This window comes from Hypanus sabinus, unplaced genomic scaffold (genome assembly GCF_030144855.1).
Source record: "Hypanus sabinus isolate sHypSab1 unplaced genomic scaffold, sHypSab1.hap1 scaffold_1280, whole genome shotgun sequence".
NCBI lineage: Eukaryota > Metazoa > Chordata > Chondrichthyes > Myliobatiformes > Dasyatidae > Hypanus > Hypanus sabinus.
The window spans coordinates 85,781-106,369 of NW_026779346.1; the positions used below are offsets into that span (position 1 = coordinate 85,781).

General features: G+C 46.6%; 1 protein-coding gene across 4 annotated transcripts; it reads left to right on the forward strand.

Annotated features, from left to right (window-relative positions):
- Window positions 1-4,705: 4,705 nt before the first annotated feature.
- On the forward strand, window positions 4,706-18,965 carry LOC132386730 (zinc finger protein 239-like). Of its 4 annotated transcripts, XM_059959081.1 has the most exons (4): window positions 4,706-4,877; window positions 5,027-5,140; window positions 5,843-6,010; window positions 11,888-18,965. In XM_059959081.1, exon 4 carries the CDS (start codon window positions 12,290-12,292, stop codon window positions 13,310-13,312), a length of 1,023 nt encoding a protein of 340 aa, XP_059815064.1. In that variant the 5' UTR covers window positions 4,706-4,877; window positions 5,027-5,140; window positions 5,843-6,010; window positions 11,888-12,289; the 3' UTR covers window positions 13,313-18,965. The 4 variants fall into 4 exon arrangements, with proteins under 4 accessions (XP_059815064.1, XP_059815063.1, XP_059815062.1 ...); XM_059959080.1 differs by having other exon boundaries at window positions 4,706-5,140; XM_059959079.1 differs by lacking the exon at window positions 5,027-5,140.
- Window positions 18,966-20,589: the final 1,624 nt, after the last annotated feature.

Here is a 20,589-nt window from a genome sequence, read left to right on the forward strand (position 1 = left end):
GGACGAGGTCTACCTTGGAGAAGATCCGTGCGCCGTGCAGGTTTGCTGCAAAGTCCTGAATGTGCGGCACATGGTAGCGGTCCGGTGTGGTAGCCTCGTTCAGCCTTCGGTAGTCGCCGCACGGTCTCCAGCCCCCCGTCGCTTTGGGCACCATGTGCAGGGGGGAGGCCCATGGGCTGTCGGACCGCCGGATGATCCCCATTCCTCCATCCTCTGGAACTCCTCCTTCGCCAGTCGGAGCTTGTCCGGGAGAAGCCGCCGAGCGCGGGCGTGGAGGGGTGGTCCCTGGGTCGGGATGTGGTGCTGTACGCCGTGTCTGGGCATGGCCGCTGTGAACTGCGGTGCCAGAACCGATGGGAACTCCGCCAGGACCCTGGTGAAGTCGTCGGACAGCGTGATGGAGCCGAGGTGAGGGGCTGGCAACTGGGCTGCACCCAGGGAGAACGTCTGAAAGGTCTCGGCGTGTACCAGTCTCTTCCTGGGCAGGTCGACCAGTAGGCTGTGAGCCCGCAAAAAATCCGCACCCAGAAGCGGTTGGGCTACGGCGGCCAGTGTGAAGTCCCACGTCAACTGGCTGGAGCCGAACTGTAGCTGCACCTGACGGGTGCCATAGGTCCTTTGTCGGAGGTAAAACGCTGATCTCAGCCCCAGTATCGACCAAAAACCGGCGTCCCGACCTTCTATCCCACTCATACAGGAGGCTATCCCGATGGCCAGCCGCCGTAGCCATCAGCGGCGGCTGGCCCTGGCGTTTCCCGGGAACTTGCAGGGCGGGCGACAACGGCGGGCTTCTGCGCCCCACCGCTGGTGGTAGAAGCACCAGTGTTCATTGGGCCGGGGGTTGGCGGGCTCTGCGGCCGGGCCTGGACTGGTTTGCTGCCGGGAGTGTGGCTGGGTGATCTGTGCGATGGACGCCCCGCTCACCTTTTTGGCGTTCCACAGCAAGTCCGCCCGGGCTGCCACCTTCCGGGGGTCATTGAAATCCCCGTCGGACAGCAGCAGGCGTATGTCCTCGGGCAGCTGCTCCAGGAATGCCTGCTCAAACATGAGGCAGGGTGTGTGTCCGCTGGCGAGAGACAACATCTCATTCATTAAAGCCGATGGAGGTCTGTCGCCCAAGCCATCCAGGTGCAGTAAACGGGCAGCCCGCTCGCGCCGTGACAGTCCGAAGTCCTGAGGAGCAGGGCTTTGAATTCCGTGTACTTGCCGTCTGCCGGGGGCGACTGTACGAACTCCGCGACCTGGGCCGCTGTGTCCTAGTCGAGGGAGCTCACCACGTAGTAGTAGCGGGTATCTTCTGAGGTGATCTGGCGAACGTAGAATTGGTCTTCGGCTTGCTGGAACCATAGGTTCGGCCGCTGTGTCCAGAAACCCGGCCGTTTCAACGAAACTGCATGAACAGAGGCGGCGTCGGTCATTTCTGGTCCAAAAATCGTTTGGACCGTCGGGGTCACCAATTGTAGCGGTGTGCTACACGCAGCGCTAAAATTACGACACGGAGTCGGTAACTGCAGTCGAAGGAAAAAACTTTATTCGAAATCTTCAGCCTCACTTTTAAGCCTCCCTCAACCTGCCCCCCATGGCGCAGAGGCTCCAAAGCTCTGTGCTCGCAAACCCCCGTAGGCTATCTAATTGTGAGTCGGTTCGGATGTGCCAGGAAATGGGTCGCCACAGAAAGATATTTCTTCCCCTACATTAATTGAATCGTTTTCTCAAGGAATGTTATGTCTTAGTTTGGAAGAAATACAAGTAGAACTTTTGATCCTCGATTCGATTTTGAGAGAAGATGGGGTTCTTTTGCCAAATATTATCATTTAATTTGAATTATGCTATATGGTTTCCGTCCAATTTTATTTTTTTTATAAGTGTGAAATGACGGTTGATTATTCTTTTTTTAAAAATTTAGGTAATGGTCAAACTTATTGCTCCGGAGGGTTCATTCCTAATGGACTTTTCCCCTTTTTTTCTGGTTACTGGGTTTTTTTCCGCGTTAGATGGGACACTCTTTTCTCTTATTTTTCTATATATTTTTTTCCCATTTTTATATTATACGATCAGTTTTTTTTTCAGCTTTATTAACTGTGTACATACTAATCTATTGACGTTTTGCATCATTATATAGTTGTAGAAGATTATGCATCAGTAAAAAATATTCTAAAAATGAAAAATGAAACTGGCAAAACAATCACTAGACATATGGTGCAGAGTCACGTCGAGTTACATCGTGAGGTCGAGTCCATTTTATCATTCATTTAGCTTGTAACTGTAGACAGGAAACCGTCCTTGAGCCGGGCGTGTCGCGCTTTAAGGCTTTTGTATCTCTTCCCCGATGGGAGAGCGGGTTTGCAGCAAAAATGTCCAGGTAATGAGGTTATTTGAGTACATGGCCTGCTTTTCCGAGGGAGGGGAATGTAGGAAGTCCTTGGAGTGGAGGCTTGTTTCTCTGATGTTCTCTGAAGTTCGCTGCAGTCATGGGCAGAGCAGTAGCCATACGAAGGCGTGAAGTATCGACAAGAAGCTCAGAGACCTCGGCCTTCACCCTGCCTTGTGTAGCTGGATCCTGGACTTCCTGTCAGATCGCCGGCAGGTGGTAAGAGTGGGCTCCCTCACCTCTGTCTCTCTGACCCTCAGCACACTTACCCCACAGGGGTGTCTCTTTGCCCCCTACTTTACTCTCTGTATTCCCATGACGTGTCGCCACCCACAGTTCCAATCTGCTAATTAAATTTGTTGACTACACTGCATTGATCGGCCGAATCCCAAATAACGAGGCAGCCTACAGAGAAGAAGTCATCACCCCGACACAGTGGTGTCAAGAAAACAACCTCTCCCTCATTGTGACAAAAACACAGGAGCTGGTTGTGGATTATAGGAGGAATGGAGACAGGGACCAAATTCAACATTTCCAAGACTGTTATTGACACAAAATGTCATGACACAATGTATTTTATATATTGTTAATAATATAAAACATATTTAGAGATTGTTACTGACAGAGCATCGTATAAGTTGTGTTCTGTGTGTTATGTGAATGTACTTGCCTGTGATGCTGCCACAAGTCAGTGTTTCTCTGTACCTGTACCTTCCCGTACTTGTGCACTTGGCAATAAATTCAACAGGACCTGAGAAATCTCAGTGAGATTTGATTCGTGATGATCATCTTGGCAGCTCGGTAGGTCGAATGTATGAGACAGTACACTGTTGAATGCAAATCCCTGAACAGTGTCGATGATCAGAGGGATCTTAGATTCCAAGTTCATCGCTCCCTGAAAGAGACTGCGCAGATTGATCGGGTGGTTAAGAAGGCAAATGGCGTGGTTGTCTTTATTAGTTGAAACATTGAGTTCAAAAGTCGGGAAGTTGTGTTGCGGCTGTTACGAGCCTGCGGTCGTACTGTGACTGTTTCTTTAAGAGCGCCGGCGTGAGGAGGCGGGACTATGACGTCAGTCACAGGCTGACAGCGCTGACTGTGAACTGAACCATAAGAGAGAGAGAGAGAGCGATCTGCAGACAGGCAGTCGGGAGAGAGAGAGAGAGAGAGAGAGAGAGAGAGAGAGAGAGAGAGAGAGAGAGAGAGAGAGAGAGAGAGAGAGAGAGAGAGAGAGAGAGAGAGAACCACAACGAATGTGTGTGGCTGTCACTTCGTATAATCCATAGGAGTGGAGTTTGGAATATCTTGTGTTAACCCTTGCCTGGGTATGTTGTGTGGTAACCCCTGGAAGACGGTATTCCTGTGACAGGTCACTTTCGCTGATAACTCGTATGTGGACGGATTCAACGGATAAGAACTTCGTCGACGGTTATTTTGAAGTAACCGCCTTTTCTCTACATTTCACTCTGGATCACAAATATCTCTCTCCCATCATTTATTCCGTGGATTTCTGAACTTTCCTTCTTTACCATTTCAAGACTCTAAGCTTTGTTTCCTCAGGCTCGATAGTCTGGGGAATTATATTTACACATATATCCAATTAACACTGTTAACTTTCGTTAACTTACTATGTTATAAGTAGAGACCAATAAAGAGAGTGCTTTTAACATCAAAAACAGACTCCAGTGTGAACTCTATTGCTGCTGGTTCGTTTCTAAAACGTTACAGTTCGTAACACAGTTTTATAAAATTAGTTAGACCACATCTGGAGTGTTTCATACAGTTCTGGTCGCCCCCATTCTCGGAAGGATGTCGGGGCTTTGGAGAGGGCGGGGAAGAGGTTTAGCAGGATCTTGCCTGGATGAGAGAGCGAGAGCTATAACGAGAGGTTGGACGAACACAAAGTACACTGCTGATGCTGTGGTCAAATCAACACGTACATCCACGCTGGACGAACTCAGGAGAGACGAAGGGTCTCGGCCCGATACGTTGACTGCTCGTTTCGACGGATGCTGCCCGACCTGGTTGGACAAACTTGTGTTGTTTTCTCCAGAGCGGCGCAGGCTGGGGTGAGACTGGATGGACGTTTATAAGATTACGAGAGGAATAGATAGAGTGGACAGACGATATATTTTTCCTGGGGGTTGAAATGTCTAACACATTTAAGGTGAGAGTAGATGTGAGCGGCAAGTTTGCTTCTTTCCACAGAGTAGTGGGTAACAGGATCTCTGTCTGGGGTGGGAGACCAAAACCGGTCACGTGATGCAGTTCTCTCCCCCCCCCCCCCCCACCCCATTAAACCGCAGGAGGGCAACATCGCGCAGCCGTTTCTGAGGCCCCGCCCTCCTGATGACGTACCACACCGCGCATGCTCACTGTCTCCGGGTGTTTTCCTTAACGCTCGGTGCTGAAGTCTGCCGGATCCAGAAAGGCTTCTCATCTCGTATATCGCGGAGCCGGGGATCTGGATTACTGTGTCCGGGCTGAAGATATAACTTTCCTATTGGTGAGTATTGAGACCGATCCCGAGCAGGGAGGTCCGATGTTGGCCGTGAGCCCCGAACTGGCGGCCAGTTACTCATTTATTTTCCAGTTATCTGGGCTCGTCAAAAATATGTCGACTTCACTTAATCTGCTTTGAACGATTCAAACCAGGAGCCCAGGCTGTCTATTTCCGCAGAATTGAAATGGGAGACCAACCAACAGGTCACGTGAGGCTGCGTGCCGCAGATCCGCCCCGCCCTCCGCTTTGTGACGGAGGATCACGTGGTGTGTTGATAACAAGGTTGACATGAATAATATCAGGAACGATCGGCTTCATGTATGAGGAGCATTTGATGTCTCCGGACCTGTGCTCGATGGAGTTCAGAGGGACGGTGGGGGGTTGTGAGGGCGATGTATGATTAAGTAAACATTCCGAATGCTAAAAAGCCTGGATACAGTGTACATGGAGAGGATGTTTCCATTAGACGGAGAGTCTGTAATCTGACAGCACCGTCTCAGAATAAAAATGCCTCCTGTTAAAATTCAGCTGAGAAAAATCTTTTGGCCAAAAGGTGTCTGAAGTGTGGAATTTGTTGCCGCAGAGTTTGGTAGAGGCTACCGTTTGGGTATATTTATGAGGGAGATTAATACATTAAAGATTGTTAAGTAGCTACAGGGTTACAGGAGGAAGGCAAGAATATGGTGTTGAAATAAAAATCAACCATAGTTGAATGATGGGGCAGATCAGAAGGATTGAATCATCTGAATCTGTTCCTTCTGCCTGACCATGACTGAATGATGGCTCCTTCTGATTCCATATCGTTTTGTGACGTGTGTGGGACAATAAAAGATTGCTCACTGAGATCATTACTGTATATTTGCCTTCAATATTTAAATTTCAGTGAGTTTTGTTCTTAATAACATGAATCTGAAATTTTTGGTTCTCTTTTTTGTTGTTAATATGCTTCATTATCTTTCAATTTAAAGTTAGACCTGCAGTGAGAGATTTATTGGAAGAAAAACCCCAACTGGAGGAAAACCACGACTGATGACGAGGGAGCAGCAACAAGTGAACCAACCCGAGGACTGAGAGCATCAATCAGAGAGAACCCAACTGACTCGGACATTCCAGTGATTCAGTCAGGAGAAATTTTGGTGAGTCTTACTTCCTGTTCTTTAGACATTTCATACCTGTACAGTGGAAGGTAGCAAATAGCTGGAGTGAGGCTGAACATGTCCAGAAGCACCAGTTATGCCTCCGTCAGACCCAGTTGCAATCACTCCAGGTCTGGTAATGTGCATCCAGCAACCCTTTGAAACCACTCCCATTATGTGGAAGTCGAATCTGGATAAAGTCACTGAGAGACTGTATAAGTACAAACTCTTTATTCCAAGCATCGGGCTTACTCAGTTAGTCGCTCAAACAGGAACAGTTGATGACTGTTCCCGCCCAATCCACTAACTGACTAACAATTCCCCTTACACCACTGATATATCCGTCCAGATACCCTCCACACAAGACATGTTGGAGCCAAAGTTATTTACTACATGACAAGCTGGAGCCCCTAAAGACAGATTACAAAACAGTCATAATGGCTTACACACACAGAACAGACTGAAGCTGTCCTATCTCTAGATGTGAATGTGCAAGGAGATAAGCATCCTGAAACCCTAGCTAGCTACCCTCAAGAAGAAATATGGCTCAGCATGGCTTAGCACATCTGTTGATTATCAGCAGTTTCTTTCAGAAAAACAGGCTGCTATTTTTTAACAAAGTGTTAACCCTTTTATGCATTTTATCTTTCCCTCCTTTTGATCATTACATGATCAACAAAGCAGTAATTTTTTGCAGGGAAAGCAAATGAGTACAACATTGACTTATCAGTGGGAAAAAAAAACAGTGTACAACAGTATTTATAACAATGATATGGACAACTATTAGGTCATAATGCAATATCCTGTTACATGTATTACTGAACATACCTTCAAAGACCACCACTTCGATCCTTCAGTGAACCGATGTAAATCATGCCCTGCTTTCTATCTAGTAGCTATCAATCACCTTGGCAGTGTGCTTGGAGAGGGATGTAATGTTAGTAGATTCATCAGGGATATAGGTGCAGCATTCTGTATCAATAATAGCACAGGTGCCCCCTTTCTCAGCTGGGATAAAGTCTACAATTTTGTAGGACTGTTTGCCAGATTGCAATCATTTCAGTAGATATTTCTGTTACTTGGGACTGTGTTTCTGTCAGGGCCCCTGCAGTGTTGTGGCCAGCTCCTCAAGTGCTGTAGGTAAATTGATTGTCTCTCGTGAATTCCTGGCTACTCCATAGGCGAGAAAAGCGATCATCCAAAAGCACTCAATCTGTTATTCCTCTCTGCTGCTGGGCACCTGCAACTAAGACCAGGATTCATGTTTCCCAGTGTAGGAAATTCCATTTGATGGGAACTTGAGATACCATCCCTCAAAACACTGACAGCCACTGTCATCTCTGACTGGACCGCAGTTCCTCACTTCACTTCCCCGGGTGTTATTTGAGAAATCCCAGGCTTAGAGTTCCTCACTCTGGTTGAGCGGAATTACTGACATTGGAACCATAGTTTTACCATGCTGTGAAATTGCAGCACAAACGCAGCAGGCCCCTAGTTCTGCCTGTATGGCATAGGTGTGACAGAGAGACAGAAAGGTGTTAACATGGGGGCCCACGGATATCGTTTGAGCAATAAGGCAAAACACAAAGACCACTATCAACGAATACATTTTCCTTCAGTCTGAGAGAGCCCTTCTACTCAGTTCCTTCTGTAACACATTTTCAGTCTGTTCAATGTGTCCATCGAGATTGCCCCTTCGGTTTCACAGCCGTGGGAGTGGTCAGTAGCACCTGATATGGTCCTGTCCACTGAGGTCAGAGTTTTCCTCAATCACAGTTCTTGATTAGGACAAAATTCCCAGGTTCTATGGTGGGATAGTCACTCCTCTCTGTGGGGTAGTTCTCTTCCTTGTAAGCCTGTCATACCTGTGAATGTAATTCTTGGAAAATTTTGGTTAGTTGGCATACATATTTCCCAATCTCTTCCCTTCAGATATGCATATCCAATTTTGCTGGTAGACTTTCTGGGAGCAATGGTACACAAGGCCTTAGTTCCCAGGGTGTCTTCATGGGCCATCTGGAAATGATTTAAGCTGGTGATCAACCCTGTTTTCCCCTGTGGAGTAACCCTCATGTGGAATCAGGCTAATGGTAGGACCTTCAACCAAGTGAGTCCAGTCTCCGCTGTTAGTCTGGCCAGTTTACTCTTCAGAGTGCCATTGGCTCTTTCCACTCTGCCAGCGGCCCGTGGGTGGTGTACACCGTGGAATTGTTGCTTGATATCTAGTTCGTTTGGTACCCCTTCATATACTTTCACCACAAAGTGTGGGCCATTGTGAGAGCTCAGCATCTCTGGCAGGCCATACTTGGGAATTATTTCCCATAATAATAACTTCACAACAGACATAGTAGTATTATTGGTAGTTGGAATAGCTTCAATGCATCTACTAAACACATCTATAATATCTAAGCAGTATCTATAGCAATGTACTCTAGGCAATTCAATAAAATCAACTTGTAGACACCTGGCAAGGGACTCGTACCCAGTGTGCAGGGTACAGGTTACCAACCATTCCCCCCTTTCCCGGGTGTGTCAAATCATGTATATGATCGACCAATATTGGTAAAAACTGTGTAGGAACACAAACCTGTCCCGCTGGAGTAATCCAAATAGCTAGGTTGGGTTCTTTCTAGCACCCCATCTGGGACCACAATTTGCGCTGCTGCTCAGAGATGTCCCCATGAAAAGTATGTACCTCCCACATGTCTGGCAAACCTGTTCTGCTTATGACACAGAGGGTTGCCTGATGGGAACCCGAGGAGACTACAACTACTAGGATTGTGCCACACTTTTCGCTGTCTCATCCGCTAAAGCATTGCATTTAGTGACTCAGTCAACATGTGGGTGTGGGCCGCTCATTAAATAACAGCCAAAGCTTGAGGTAGCTGTAGAGCGGTGAGTAAGTTGTTTACAAAGGTGACATTACTAATGGGGTGGCCAGAGGAAGACAGGAATCCCCATGTTCCCAGAGAGCCCCGTAGTCATGTACAATTCCAAATGCATAACGGGAGTCTGTGTAAACGTTCCCACTTTAGTCTGTTGCTGGGATACAGGCACGAGTCAGAGCAAACAGTTCAGCCTTCTGGGCAGAGACAGCTGCTTCAAAAGAGGCCTTCTCAATTACTTCACTGTCCGTCACTATTGTATAGTCAGAATATCGTTTTCCTGCTGGATCCACAAAAGAGCTTCCATCCTCAAGGAACGTTACCTCAGGCTAGAGGGGGTTTTGAGGAAGGGATGGGAGAGTCTGTCCTTCTTTCACGGTGATCCAGACAGGGGGCAGTTGGTGCAGTCAAATTCATTGCCTGAAATTGAGCAGAGATTGTGTGCAATGTCTTGGGTTCAGTCAATTTTAAAAGAGAGTCTTACCAGATGTCCCGTCTTCACCTCAATGTCCTTCCAGTATCGGAGTTGGCCCACGGCCAAGTCTTGCCAGTCTCCCTTGCTGCTGGAGGCTTGTTTCCTCAGGGTGAAGGCAAGGAACTCTGGGCTCTTTGACTTGAACCCAGGGCAAACCCTAACGATGGTACGGGGAGCCACCAGTCCTGTCTGCCACCAAAGGAAATCCGGAACTTCGGCCAGTAATGTGCTGCCCTCTTTTCCTTAATCCTGTCCAATCACCATGACTGGGAACTTCTCTCGCTCGAGGGGTGCATAATATTGGCTTTCCTCAATGAGCACCCCCTAGTGTCATAGCACAGAATCACATGAGGGTCGGCCGCTGACGGAAGGGGTTCAAACGCGGTGGAGTCCAGATTAAGTGCCCACTACTGGGGATTCGGAAACTGGGGAAGCTGTCGTTTGGTCACTGGTCCCAGGGTGATGCCCTTATCTGTGTCTCCACTCCTCCTGTCCTCCACAATCAGCTCCTTTGTTTTTGTGATAATGAGGGAGAGTTTGTTTTCTTGACACCAGTCAGATATTGTTCAGACCTCAGACAGAGTCAGCAATCAAATGGTTGAGCATGGTGCGATGAATGTGCTGAGCTGTGTATAGCACAATGCAAGAAGCATTGTAGGAAAGCCAGATGAGCTCAGGACAGGGAATTATGATATTGTGGCCATTATAGGGGCTTGGTTGCACCCAACAGTCTGAGGGATTTAGAGGAACAAATTTGCAGAGCGGTCACAGACCATGCCAAGAAACAAAGGTTGAGATTGTAAGCGATTTTAACTTTCCATATATTGACTGGGACTCCCATACTGTAAAAGGACTAGATGGGGTAAAGTTTGTCAAATGTGCCCTTAATTGGTACGTAAAATTCCCGATGTAGAAGTGTGCAATAAGCTGTTAGGCAATGACCAGGGCTGGTGACAGAAATTAGTGTTCATAATGCCATGAAATTCAAAATAAAGATGAAAAAAGAGAGGTCTGGACCATGGGTTGAGATTCTAAATTGGAGAGAGGTCAATTTTGATGGTATCAGAAAGGATCTGACAAGTGTGGATTGGGACATGCTGTTTTCTGACAAAGGAGTACTTTGTAAGTGGGAGGCCTTCAGAAGTGAAATTTTGAGGGTGTAGAGACTTTATGTGCCTAACAATGTAACAGTTGAAACGTAACTGGTGCAGGGAATCTTGGCTTTCTGGCTATATTGAAGCCCCGGATATTTCGTTCCTTTAAATGCCTCAGACTTTTGGGTGCTACCAAGACTCATTAATCATCATCCATGCCCTGAGCTCATCTGAACATTTTCATTGTCTTCTGTTGGTTTCTCGCTTCCCAATAGCTTTTGCTCTTTTGTTTCCCTCTCTTTGGCTTTTATGTTGGCTTTAGCTTCTCAATTCAACTATGGTTATGTACTCCTGGTTTCCAATGTTTTCACTTCCTTGGGATATGTCGATCACTCAGCTCCTGAATTGCTCCCAGAAATTCCAGCCATTGCTGCTCCGTTGTCACTCCAACCTTTTCCCTTCCAAACAAGTTTGTCCAGCTTCTCTGTCATAGAATAATGGAGACGTTCAAAATAGAAACAGGCCATTTGGCCCATCTAGTCAATGCCAAAAAAACATTTAAGCAGTCTATTGCAACTAACTGCACTGAGACCATCGCCCTCCATACACCTACCATCCAGGCTTCCATCAAAACCTCTTTGAAATGGCGAAACCGAGCTCGTATTCACCACTTGTGCTGACATGTCATTGCACACTCTCACGACCATTTCAGTAAAGAGCTTTTCCATATGTTCCCATTAAGTTTTCACCTTCCCCACTTACCCATGACCTCTGGTTGCCATCCCACCCAACCTCAGTGGAAAAAGCTGCTTGCATTTACCCTATCTACACCCTCATAATCTTGTATACTTCTGACAATTTCCCAAAGCTATGTACAATGTCCTTGTTTATGTTTAGAGCCTTTTTTTACGTGTATAGGATGATGAGGGGCATTGATCATGTGGATAGGCAGAGGTTTATTCCCAGGGCTGAAATGGCTAACACGAAGGGGCATAGTTTTATGGTGCTTAGAAATAGATACCGAGAGGATGTCAGGGGTAAGATTTTTACCCAGAGAGTGGTGGGTGCGTGGAATGCACTGCAGGCTATTTGTGTGAGAGTATTTCAGTTACAGTGGGGCCAGGAGCCCGTGCTGCTCAGTGGGAAGAGGGAGCAATACCAATGGCGAGAGTCAAACTGAGCCAGGTCACAGATTGGAGATGGGAGAGATGCCCCATTCTTAAAGAGACAGGAAGAGCATCAGAGAGTTCGATGGTCATTCCAGGTACCAGCACTGTGCCCAGTTAGAAGATGATTTCTCTCTCCAACTTGGGTTGAACTTCACTGTAAGAGTGTGTTGCCAGATCACACCGTGACAACTCAAGTGAACTCATATGAAAAGTTGCCCCACACACATTGATGGATTTTGTAAATCTTTTTACAGGCTAAAAACAAGGAATTTATCTACGGGAATTTCGAACACAACATGCCAATTTTGCTGTCTCTGTCCAGATATTTAAGAAGTGGAGCAAGGGATTCACTCGATCATCCTTCCTGCTCAGGCTGTGGGGAGGGATTCACTTGGTCATCTGACCGACTGGCAAAGCGGAAATTTTACACGGGGAGAGGCCGTTCATTTGCTCAGACTGTGAGAATGGATTCAGTGGGTCTTCTCAACTGAATGTACATCAGCAAATTCACACTGGACAAGGCCATTCACCTGTTCTGTGAGTGAGAAGGGATTCAGTCGTCTTCCCACCTGTGGACACACCAGTCAGTTCACACTGGGCAGAGGCTGGTCATCTGCTGAATTTGTGGGGAAGGATTCACTCGGTCATCTGACTTCATGGCTCACCAGCGAGTTCACACTGAGGGGAGGCCGTTCACCTGCTCGGAATGTGGGAAGGGATTCACCTACTCATCCCAACTGAAGATACATCAGCGAATTCACACTGGAGAGAGGCCATTCACCTGCTCAGACTGTGGGAAGGGATTCACACAATTAGCTGGCCTACAAGCACACCAGTCTGTTCACACTGGGGAGAGGCCGTTCACCTGCTCAGACTGTGGGAAGGGATTCACTTCGTCATCTCAACTGAAGGTACATCAGCGAGTTCACACTGGGGAGAGGCCGTTCAACTGCTCAGACTGTGGAAAGGGATTCACACAGTTAGCTAACCTACAAGCACACCAGTCAGTTCACACTGGGGAGAGGCCGTTCTCTTGCTCAGACTGTGGGAAGGGATTCAATTCATCATCTAAACTGAAAGTACATCAGCGAGTTCACACTGGGGAGAGGCCATTCACCTGCTCAGACTGTGGGAAGGGATTCACACAGTTAGCTAACCTACAAGCACACCAGTCAGTTCACACTGGAGAGTGGCCGTTCAACTGCTTAGAATGTGGGAAGGGGTTCATTCGGTCATCTCAACTGAAGGTACATCTGTCAGTTCACTCTGGAGAAAGGCCATTCACCTGCTCAAACTGTGGGAAGGGATTCACTTTGTCATCTCAACTGAAGGTACATCAGCGTGTTCACACTGGGGAGAGGCCGTTCACCTGCTCAGACTGTGGGAAGGGATTCACACAGTTATCTGGCCTGCAAGCACACCAGTCAGTTCACACTGGCGAGAGGCCGTTCAACTGCTCAGACTGTGGTAAGGGATTCACACAGTTATCTAGCCTGCAAGCACACCATTCAGTTCACACTGGTGAGAGGCCATTCACCTGCTCAGTCTGTGGGAAGGGATTCACTCTATCATCTTGCCTACTGACACACCAGTCAGTTCACACTGGAGAGTGGCCATTCACCTGCTCAGACTGTGGGAAGGGATTCACTCGGTCATCTCAACTGAAGGTACATCAGTGAGTTCACATTGGGGAGAGGCCATTCACCTGCTTGGACTGTGGGAAGGGATTCACTTCGTCATCTCAACTGAAAGTACATCAGCGAGTTCACACTGGGGAGAGGCCGTTCACTTGCTCAGACTGTGGGAAGGGATTCATTCAGTTAGCTACTCTACAAGCACACCATTTAGTTCACACTGGGGAGAGGCCATTCAACTGCTCAGACTGTGGGAAGGGATTCACTCGGTCATCTCAATTGAAGGTACATCAGCGAGTACACACTGGGGAGAGGCCATTCACCTGCTCAGACTGTGGGAAGGGATTCACACAGTTAGCTGGCCTACAAGCACACCAGTCAGTTCACACTGGGGAGAGGCCGTTCACCTGCATATTCTGTGGGAAGGGATTCACTCAATCATCTCAATTGAAGGTACATGAGCGAATTCACACAGGTGAGAGGCCATTCACCTGCTCAGACTGTGGGAAGGGATTCACTCGGTCATCTCGCCTACTGACACACCAGTCAGTTCACACTGGAGAGAGGCCGTTAACCTCCTGTTAATGTGGGAATGTATTCACTCAGTCATCTAACCTTATGTAACTCTCACTCCGGCTAGCAGCTTAATATAGGGGGTGATAGCCCCCTTGCTCGGCCAAATATGTGTGGATGCTGCGCCGCGTCCCCTGTTACATATCAATACCCCAAAATAACAAACAGTACACAAGATGTGATTCATAATTCTTACTTTGACTAAAGGGTTAGTAAAGTAAAAAAAAGGGCCCACTCTCCCCATTTGTGGCTTCTCATCTCTCCACAACAAAAGCCCATGAAATTCTCTCATTCAGACTCACAAGAAAGAACATTTCTGTCATTGGATAGCCCAGCACTACAAAACCCTGTTATCTCTAGTTGTATCCTAAACATTGCTGCTGCAGAGAAACCACTACCTCAGCAGTGAAACATTACAGAGAGGTCATTACATTAGCAGTGAAACCTTACAGTGTGTTACACTTACAACACACTACCGGATTCACACAGGGGAGAAAGTTTCAATAAGCTTCATGCTGGATATTTGTCCATCACCATTGCTGAATGCTATTTTGAGAGTGATTGTAAGTGTTGAACTCTGCAATTATTGCTGCTGCTCACCACACCCAGTTCTGCACCCTGGTCACTGGGCCTGGGAGGAGTTTCTTCTGCTGCATATTCACCTTTAATGGGACTAGATCTGTGACAAATGAATCAGTTCTATCTTAAGCACTGTCTCTGTTACTTAGTGAATTTATAACACACCTAGTGTACAGTAGAGAGTCAACTCAGGCTGGCTAAACCCTGCCAGTGATTCTGTTCCACAACAGATCTTTCAAATCCTCCCCTGTTGTTCACCTCTCACTCTCCCTGGGATGAGGTCCAAATAGTCATCACTCTGTGGGTGAATATGTTTCCCTTGAATTTCTTGCAGACTGAAGAAGTCGAGCTGACTGCAGTTCTGTCTGAGATGTTCTTTGCCCCTCTAATCTCTGGGCTGAGGAAGAATGACATCGGGAGTTAACCTCCTTAATCACGACTCATGTCCACATTATGGGTCACTTTCCCCACTTCTAAAATGTTGTTAGCGAACACCACTGTCCTCTAAAGACTGAAAGCAGAGTGGGAAGTCATCAATTGGATTTTCAATGAAGCTGGGTCAGAAACCAGAGGGAGGTCTGCACAGAGCAGAATTTGGGGCCCTGGACGATGTTCGGGGTGAGAACGTATGATGAGGAGAGGGGATTCAGCAACAGGGCATGTCAACGAATGACATTTGGAAGCAGATTGACAGAGAAAATAATTAGGTTATCTGACTGATGACACAAACACTACCTGTGGTGAGGTGTTCCACTGGCTGAGGAACATGTGTGTTAGGAATGGTTTTATCTATTGGGGGAGTTGTTCCTGCTTGTTTATCCTGTAATATTATAACCAGATGGATTGACCTATCTGAAATAATGTATTGATGATCATATAATTTGCAAGATTTTGGCTCTAAAACTGGATCAGGCTTGAATTATGGTGTTTTCATGAGGTGATGGAGGGCATTCATGAGTTTGTATTTTAAAGCAAGATTTTGGTGAAAGATATTTGCCACTTGATTGTACCTGCGTAAGTAATCAGATTGAGTTAAACTGCTGCAGGATCCTAGAATGTGTTGGACTGTGTCTGGTTTCTCTTGGCCTTTTCTGCACTTACTGCTTCGTTTGTTTGTATTTCATGAAGTTTCGATTTGTTTTACTTTTGTTACCCACCTCGTCCTGTATTTCCGCAAGGAACTCCTCTGTTTCTGGGAAGAAGTCTCCAACTCTCAGTCAGGTGCTCGATGCTTCCTTGTCACCATCTCGTCTGCTCAGATCATTGGGATGTCTCCCATGGAGGGTCATACACATTTCACTGGTTAATGTTTTCATCCAGAGTGATGATTTATTTTTCTGAGCCAGCTTGTCATTTAAGTTTTATGGTCTGTATTTCTTATCATAATTGCATATACACACATGGAGTCAGTTCAGTTCCTCCGCCATATCCTTATCTCCATTTACAATTTCTCCAACATCATTTTCTTTCAGTCCTATATCTACCTCACCTGTTTTTTTACTCCTTATATACTTGAAAAAGATTTTAGTATCCTTTTTGATATTATTTGCTATCTTTCTTTCATAGTTCTTCTTTTCTCTATTAATGACCTTACTTTTCTTTCGTAAGTTTTTAAAAAAAACTTCCCAATCCTCTGTCTTCACACTAAGTTTTGCTTCCTTGTATGCCCTCTGCTTTGCTTTTACTTTGGCTTTGACTTCTCTTGTCAGCCACGGTTACATACTTTATCCATTCGAAAACTTAGTTTTCTTTGGAATATATCTGTCTTGCACTTTCCTCACTTCTCGCATAAACTCCAGCCACTGCTGCTCTGCCGTCCTCCCTGCTAGTGTCCCTTTCCAGTCAACCTTGGCCAGTTCCTCTCTCATGCTACTGTAATTTCCTTTACTCCACTGAAATACTGACACATCTGATTTTGGCTTCTCTTTCTCAAATTTCACAGTGTACTCAATCATGTTGTCATCACTAAGGGTTCCTTCACTTCCATCTCTCTAATTACCTCTGTTTCATCACACAATACCCAATCCAGTACAGCCGATCCCCTAGTGGGCTCAACAACAAGCTGTTCTAAAAAGCCATCTCATAGACATTCTAGAAATTCTCTCTCTTGAGATCCAGTGCAGAACTGATTTTCCCAATCCACTCTTCCAGTAGCGATCTGATTTTCCCAATGATTTTCCTTGCTTTTGACCCCCTGTCAAAAGTTCTGCTAATGTGAATAGATCAGCGAGTAAAAGACAACCTGATTTCCAAAAGGCATAAAGTTAGAGATGACACATTTCTTTAATATTTAAGCAAGATTACATTTTTATTTCAATCTATTACAGTTTCAAAATAACAAAAAAAGGAAAAGGGCCAGAAGCAAATGTTTGGGCGCCCTACATTTTCAGTAGCACCCCCTTTGGCAAGTATCACAGCTTGCAGACACTTTTTTTAGCCAGCCAAGAGTCTTTCAATTCTTGTTTGGGCAAATTTCTGGGTTCGGACATTAGTAGCAATGTACTAACTGTGGAAATTACAAACCACAATATTATTAGAATCACAGAGCCAAGCAGCAATGAAACAGGCCTATCAGCCCTTCTAGTCAATGCTGACCTGTTTTTGTTGTTACTGCCCATTTCCAGCTACCTGCATCAGAGCCTCCATACACCTCCCACCCACGTCCTCACCCAAATCCCTCTTTAGTGTCTAAATCAAACCCACATCCTCCACTTCCACTGGCAGCTCATTCCACACTCTCACCAACCTCTTCACCAAAGTGAAGAATTCCCCTTCAGATTCCCTGAAAATAATTCACTTTCACACGGAACTTATGTGAAATGTCAGGATGAGAGAGTGGACGGGGCAGAGAGGGAAGACAGTAAAGGGAGGGGTGGTTGAATGTGGAGAGGGAAACAGAGCGGAGTGTTTATACTTAATATTTTTTGAGAAAAATTAATCGTTTTAACTTGCTGCAAACCTACTCTCCATATCCTGTATATTCTTAACCAGATTACTGATCCAGATGACAAGTAGCAATGGTTGATGTTCAAAGTAAATTTTATTATCAGAGTACATAACTTTTATATAGTCAGATACCACATAAAACCATGAGATATCTTTTCCTACAAGAATACTTAGCAAATCTTTAGAATAGTAACATGATCGATGAAAGATCAAGTAGAGCACAGAATTCAACCAACTATGCAAATCCAAATATAATTAAATATCAATGAATAATGAGAGCAATGGGGTGTAACCCTGAGGAACCTCATTGGGCTCGGGCCTCGAGTCCAATAAACAGCCTCCCACCATCACTCTCTGCTTCCTACCATCAAGACAACTGTGCATCCAGTTAACCAGCTCTCCCTGGACCCCGTGTGATCTAACTTTCGACAGCAACTTACCATGCTGAACCGTATGAAAGAACTCACTGATGCCCATATCGGCCACGATCCTGGGACAGAGATGTCACCGATCAGAGGGCATGGATTTAAGCAGAGGATGAAGTGGTTCAGAGGGATCTGAGGAGGAGATTTCTCACTCAGAGGGTAGCTGAAATCTGGAACTCACTGCCCGAGGTGGTGGTGGAGGCAGGTCCCTTCACAACATTTACGAAGAGGATGAGCATTGAAACTGCCGAGATACAGTCGGCTGTGAACCAAGTGCTGATAAATGGGACCAGTGTAGACAGTGAGTGGATGGTCAGAACAGGTATGGCCGACCAAAGGCCTGTTTCCGTGCTGTTTGATCCACCACTCCGGACATGCTCAATTAACGATGGTGGCACCGCAAGGCATTGATTGCAAAACTCCACACCCCTCTCCAACCTAAAATAATCCATACTGAACCCCTTTGTCACCATTGGAAGTATCTGTTTCTGTCAAGGTAGCATTGAGATTGGTCACTTTTGCTGAATAACTGGCAATTGATGAAGTTCCTGTGTCTTCCATTAATGTTGCTGCCTTACAGCAAAACTAACCCTCTCACAGTGTCACAATCAGTGATTAAATCCCGCATCAAACACTGTGCTTTCAACCCTGCACTTGATCCATCTCACTGAGGTTCTGTAGACACAAACCCTGCTCTCTGCATATGTGATCACATCTCCCCTGCTTCTGACATTTCAAATACCCTCGGAATGGTTTTCTGATTCAGTCTGAAGGTTATGGTACATTCAGCTCATCGTCAGACCTGACAAACCATGTCTTCCCACAGCTGGTTCCACCTGTTGGTGTGTCCTCTTTCCTCCACCTCCAGGGAAGCTGCATCTCCACACAAGCTCCTCACTTGAGACGACTGTCTATACCCGTGACAAAGGAAATAACATCTCTGTCACTCTATTCCAGCTGCTACCACCATAAAAGCATAAAAGCCAGGACCAACAGGCTCTGGGACAGCTTCTTTCACCAGGCCATCAGACTGATGAACTGACGCTGACTTGAATGTACTCTATATTACATTGTCTGTTTTAATTATTATAAACTCTTATAAATTACTATGATTGCACTTTGCACATTTAGATGGAGACATACTCCTCATGAATGTATGAAATAAAGTCAATTCAATTCAATTCTTGATTCTGTGCCTGACCTGCTCGCCTCTGGGTATCCTCCGTCAACAAGATTCTTCCTCAGTCACCTTCTGTGAGTTCACACAAACAAAAAATAAATAAATAAAACGATCTATTAGACAGCTCCTGTACCCCTTTACCCCTGAACATGTTCTTCTGTTAAAACTCTGTCCTGAGCCCCTTACTGATTCCCTTTCCCTTTCAGACTCCCGATATGCCAGCATATCAGAATTCACTGTAAGGACATTTATACCTCACAGGAGGATGTAGAAACCCGTGTCACTGACACACCCTCCCCCTTCCCAATCTGCACTCGCAGCCCATGACGGAGACAGCTGTCCTGGACTCTGGGGCTCTGTAACACACAATCTTGTAACTCATAATCTTGTGAACAGCAAGCTTAGACAGTCATTAATATGAAGAGAGAGTTGTTTCCTGAAAGGACACGCGAGCTAAGCTGTCTGATCCAGTTCACCAGATCATCCCTCGTTTACAACTTAGTTTGTCTTGGTACCCTCCTCCCTCTATCACGGAATGTCCAATCATCCCACTTTCTCGCAACAGAACCCAACACGCTTACAACCCCACTCCCACGCTCCACTGATAACCTCTACCCACACACACGGACAGATCCCCTTCACCCCTTGGAGAACCACAAGGAATTGATCCCACAGCCCGGGCTCGGTCGCAAAGTTAAAACCGGGGCTGAGGAGTGCCTGGAGCCCACAGCCACCCGACAGAGCTTGGGCCAGGCCCTTTCTCACTGCTACCGGCCCCCGATTTACACAAACCCGACATCGGCCCCGGCTCACCGCCGCTCGGAGTTGCGAGGCTTAGTGTCGGCAGCGCGCCTGCGCGTCTCCCTCTGCTCAAGACACTGGCCGGTGGTCCCCACAGCGCCACCACTGGCCGGAGCCGGAGGGACAGTGCAGAGAGCTCGGCCGTTCGGCTGTTTCACGGGGACACGCCGAACTCCCCATCAACTCCATCCAGCTGGAATGTAATGACCAACAAATATAATTCCTGTCAGCGATTAGCCGTCTGAGTGATTCGATGACTTTTAGAGGAAGGGGTATCCATGGTCCACATTGTCAGGCTGTCAGTTTACCAGGATACAAAGACGCTGCCTGAGGAACTTAGTGGGTCGGGCAGCATCTGTGGAGGGAAATGGACCGTCAACATTTCGGGCCGAGACCCTCCCTCTGGACTGAGAGTAGACGGGAAATAGTCAGAGAAAAGAGGAGAGGGGTGGGGATGAGGCAAGAGCCGGGGAGTGAGAGATGGATCCAGGTGAGGGGGGAGGTGGGATGGTGGAAATAGTGACAAGGGTGGGAAGTAAGTGGTTGGACCAACACGGTGCTGCAGAAGATGGAAATTAATTCCACAGAGGATGAACAGAGAGGTTAGAGAGTATTTGTTATAAAGCGTGCAATGAAGCTGCACCAGACTAATCCCTGGAGTGGTGGGGTCATCATATGAAGAACGATCAAATGTGATAACCCTTTCATTTAGAGAAGCGAGGACTGAAAGGTGAACACATTGAAATGCACAACATCATTACCGGTTGAACCAGGGATCCCAGTCTCTGAAACAGGGATGGACTGTCCGGGACTGAGAT

What these genes read in the sequence shown, in the direction of transcription:
- LOC132386730 (XM_059959080.1), top strand. Translation starts at nt 12,290, where the DNA reads ATGGCTCACCAGCGAGTTCACACTGAGGGGAGGCCGTTCACCTGCTCG.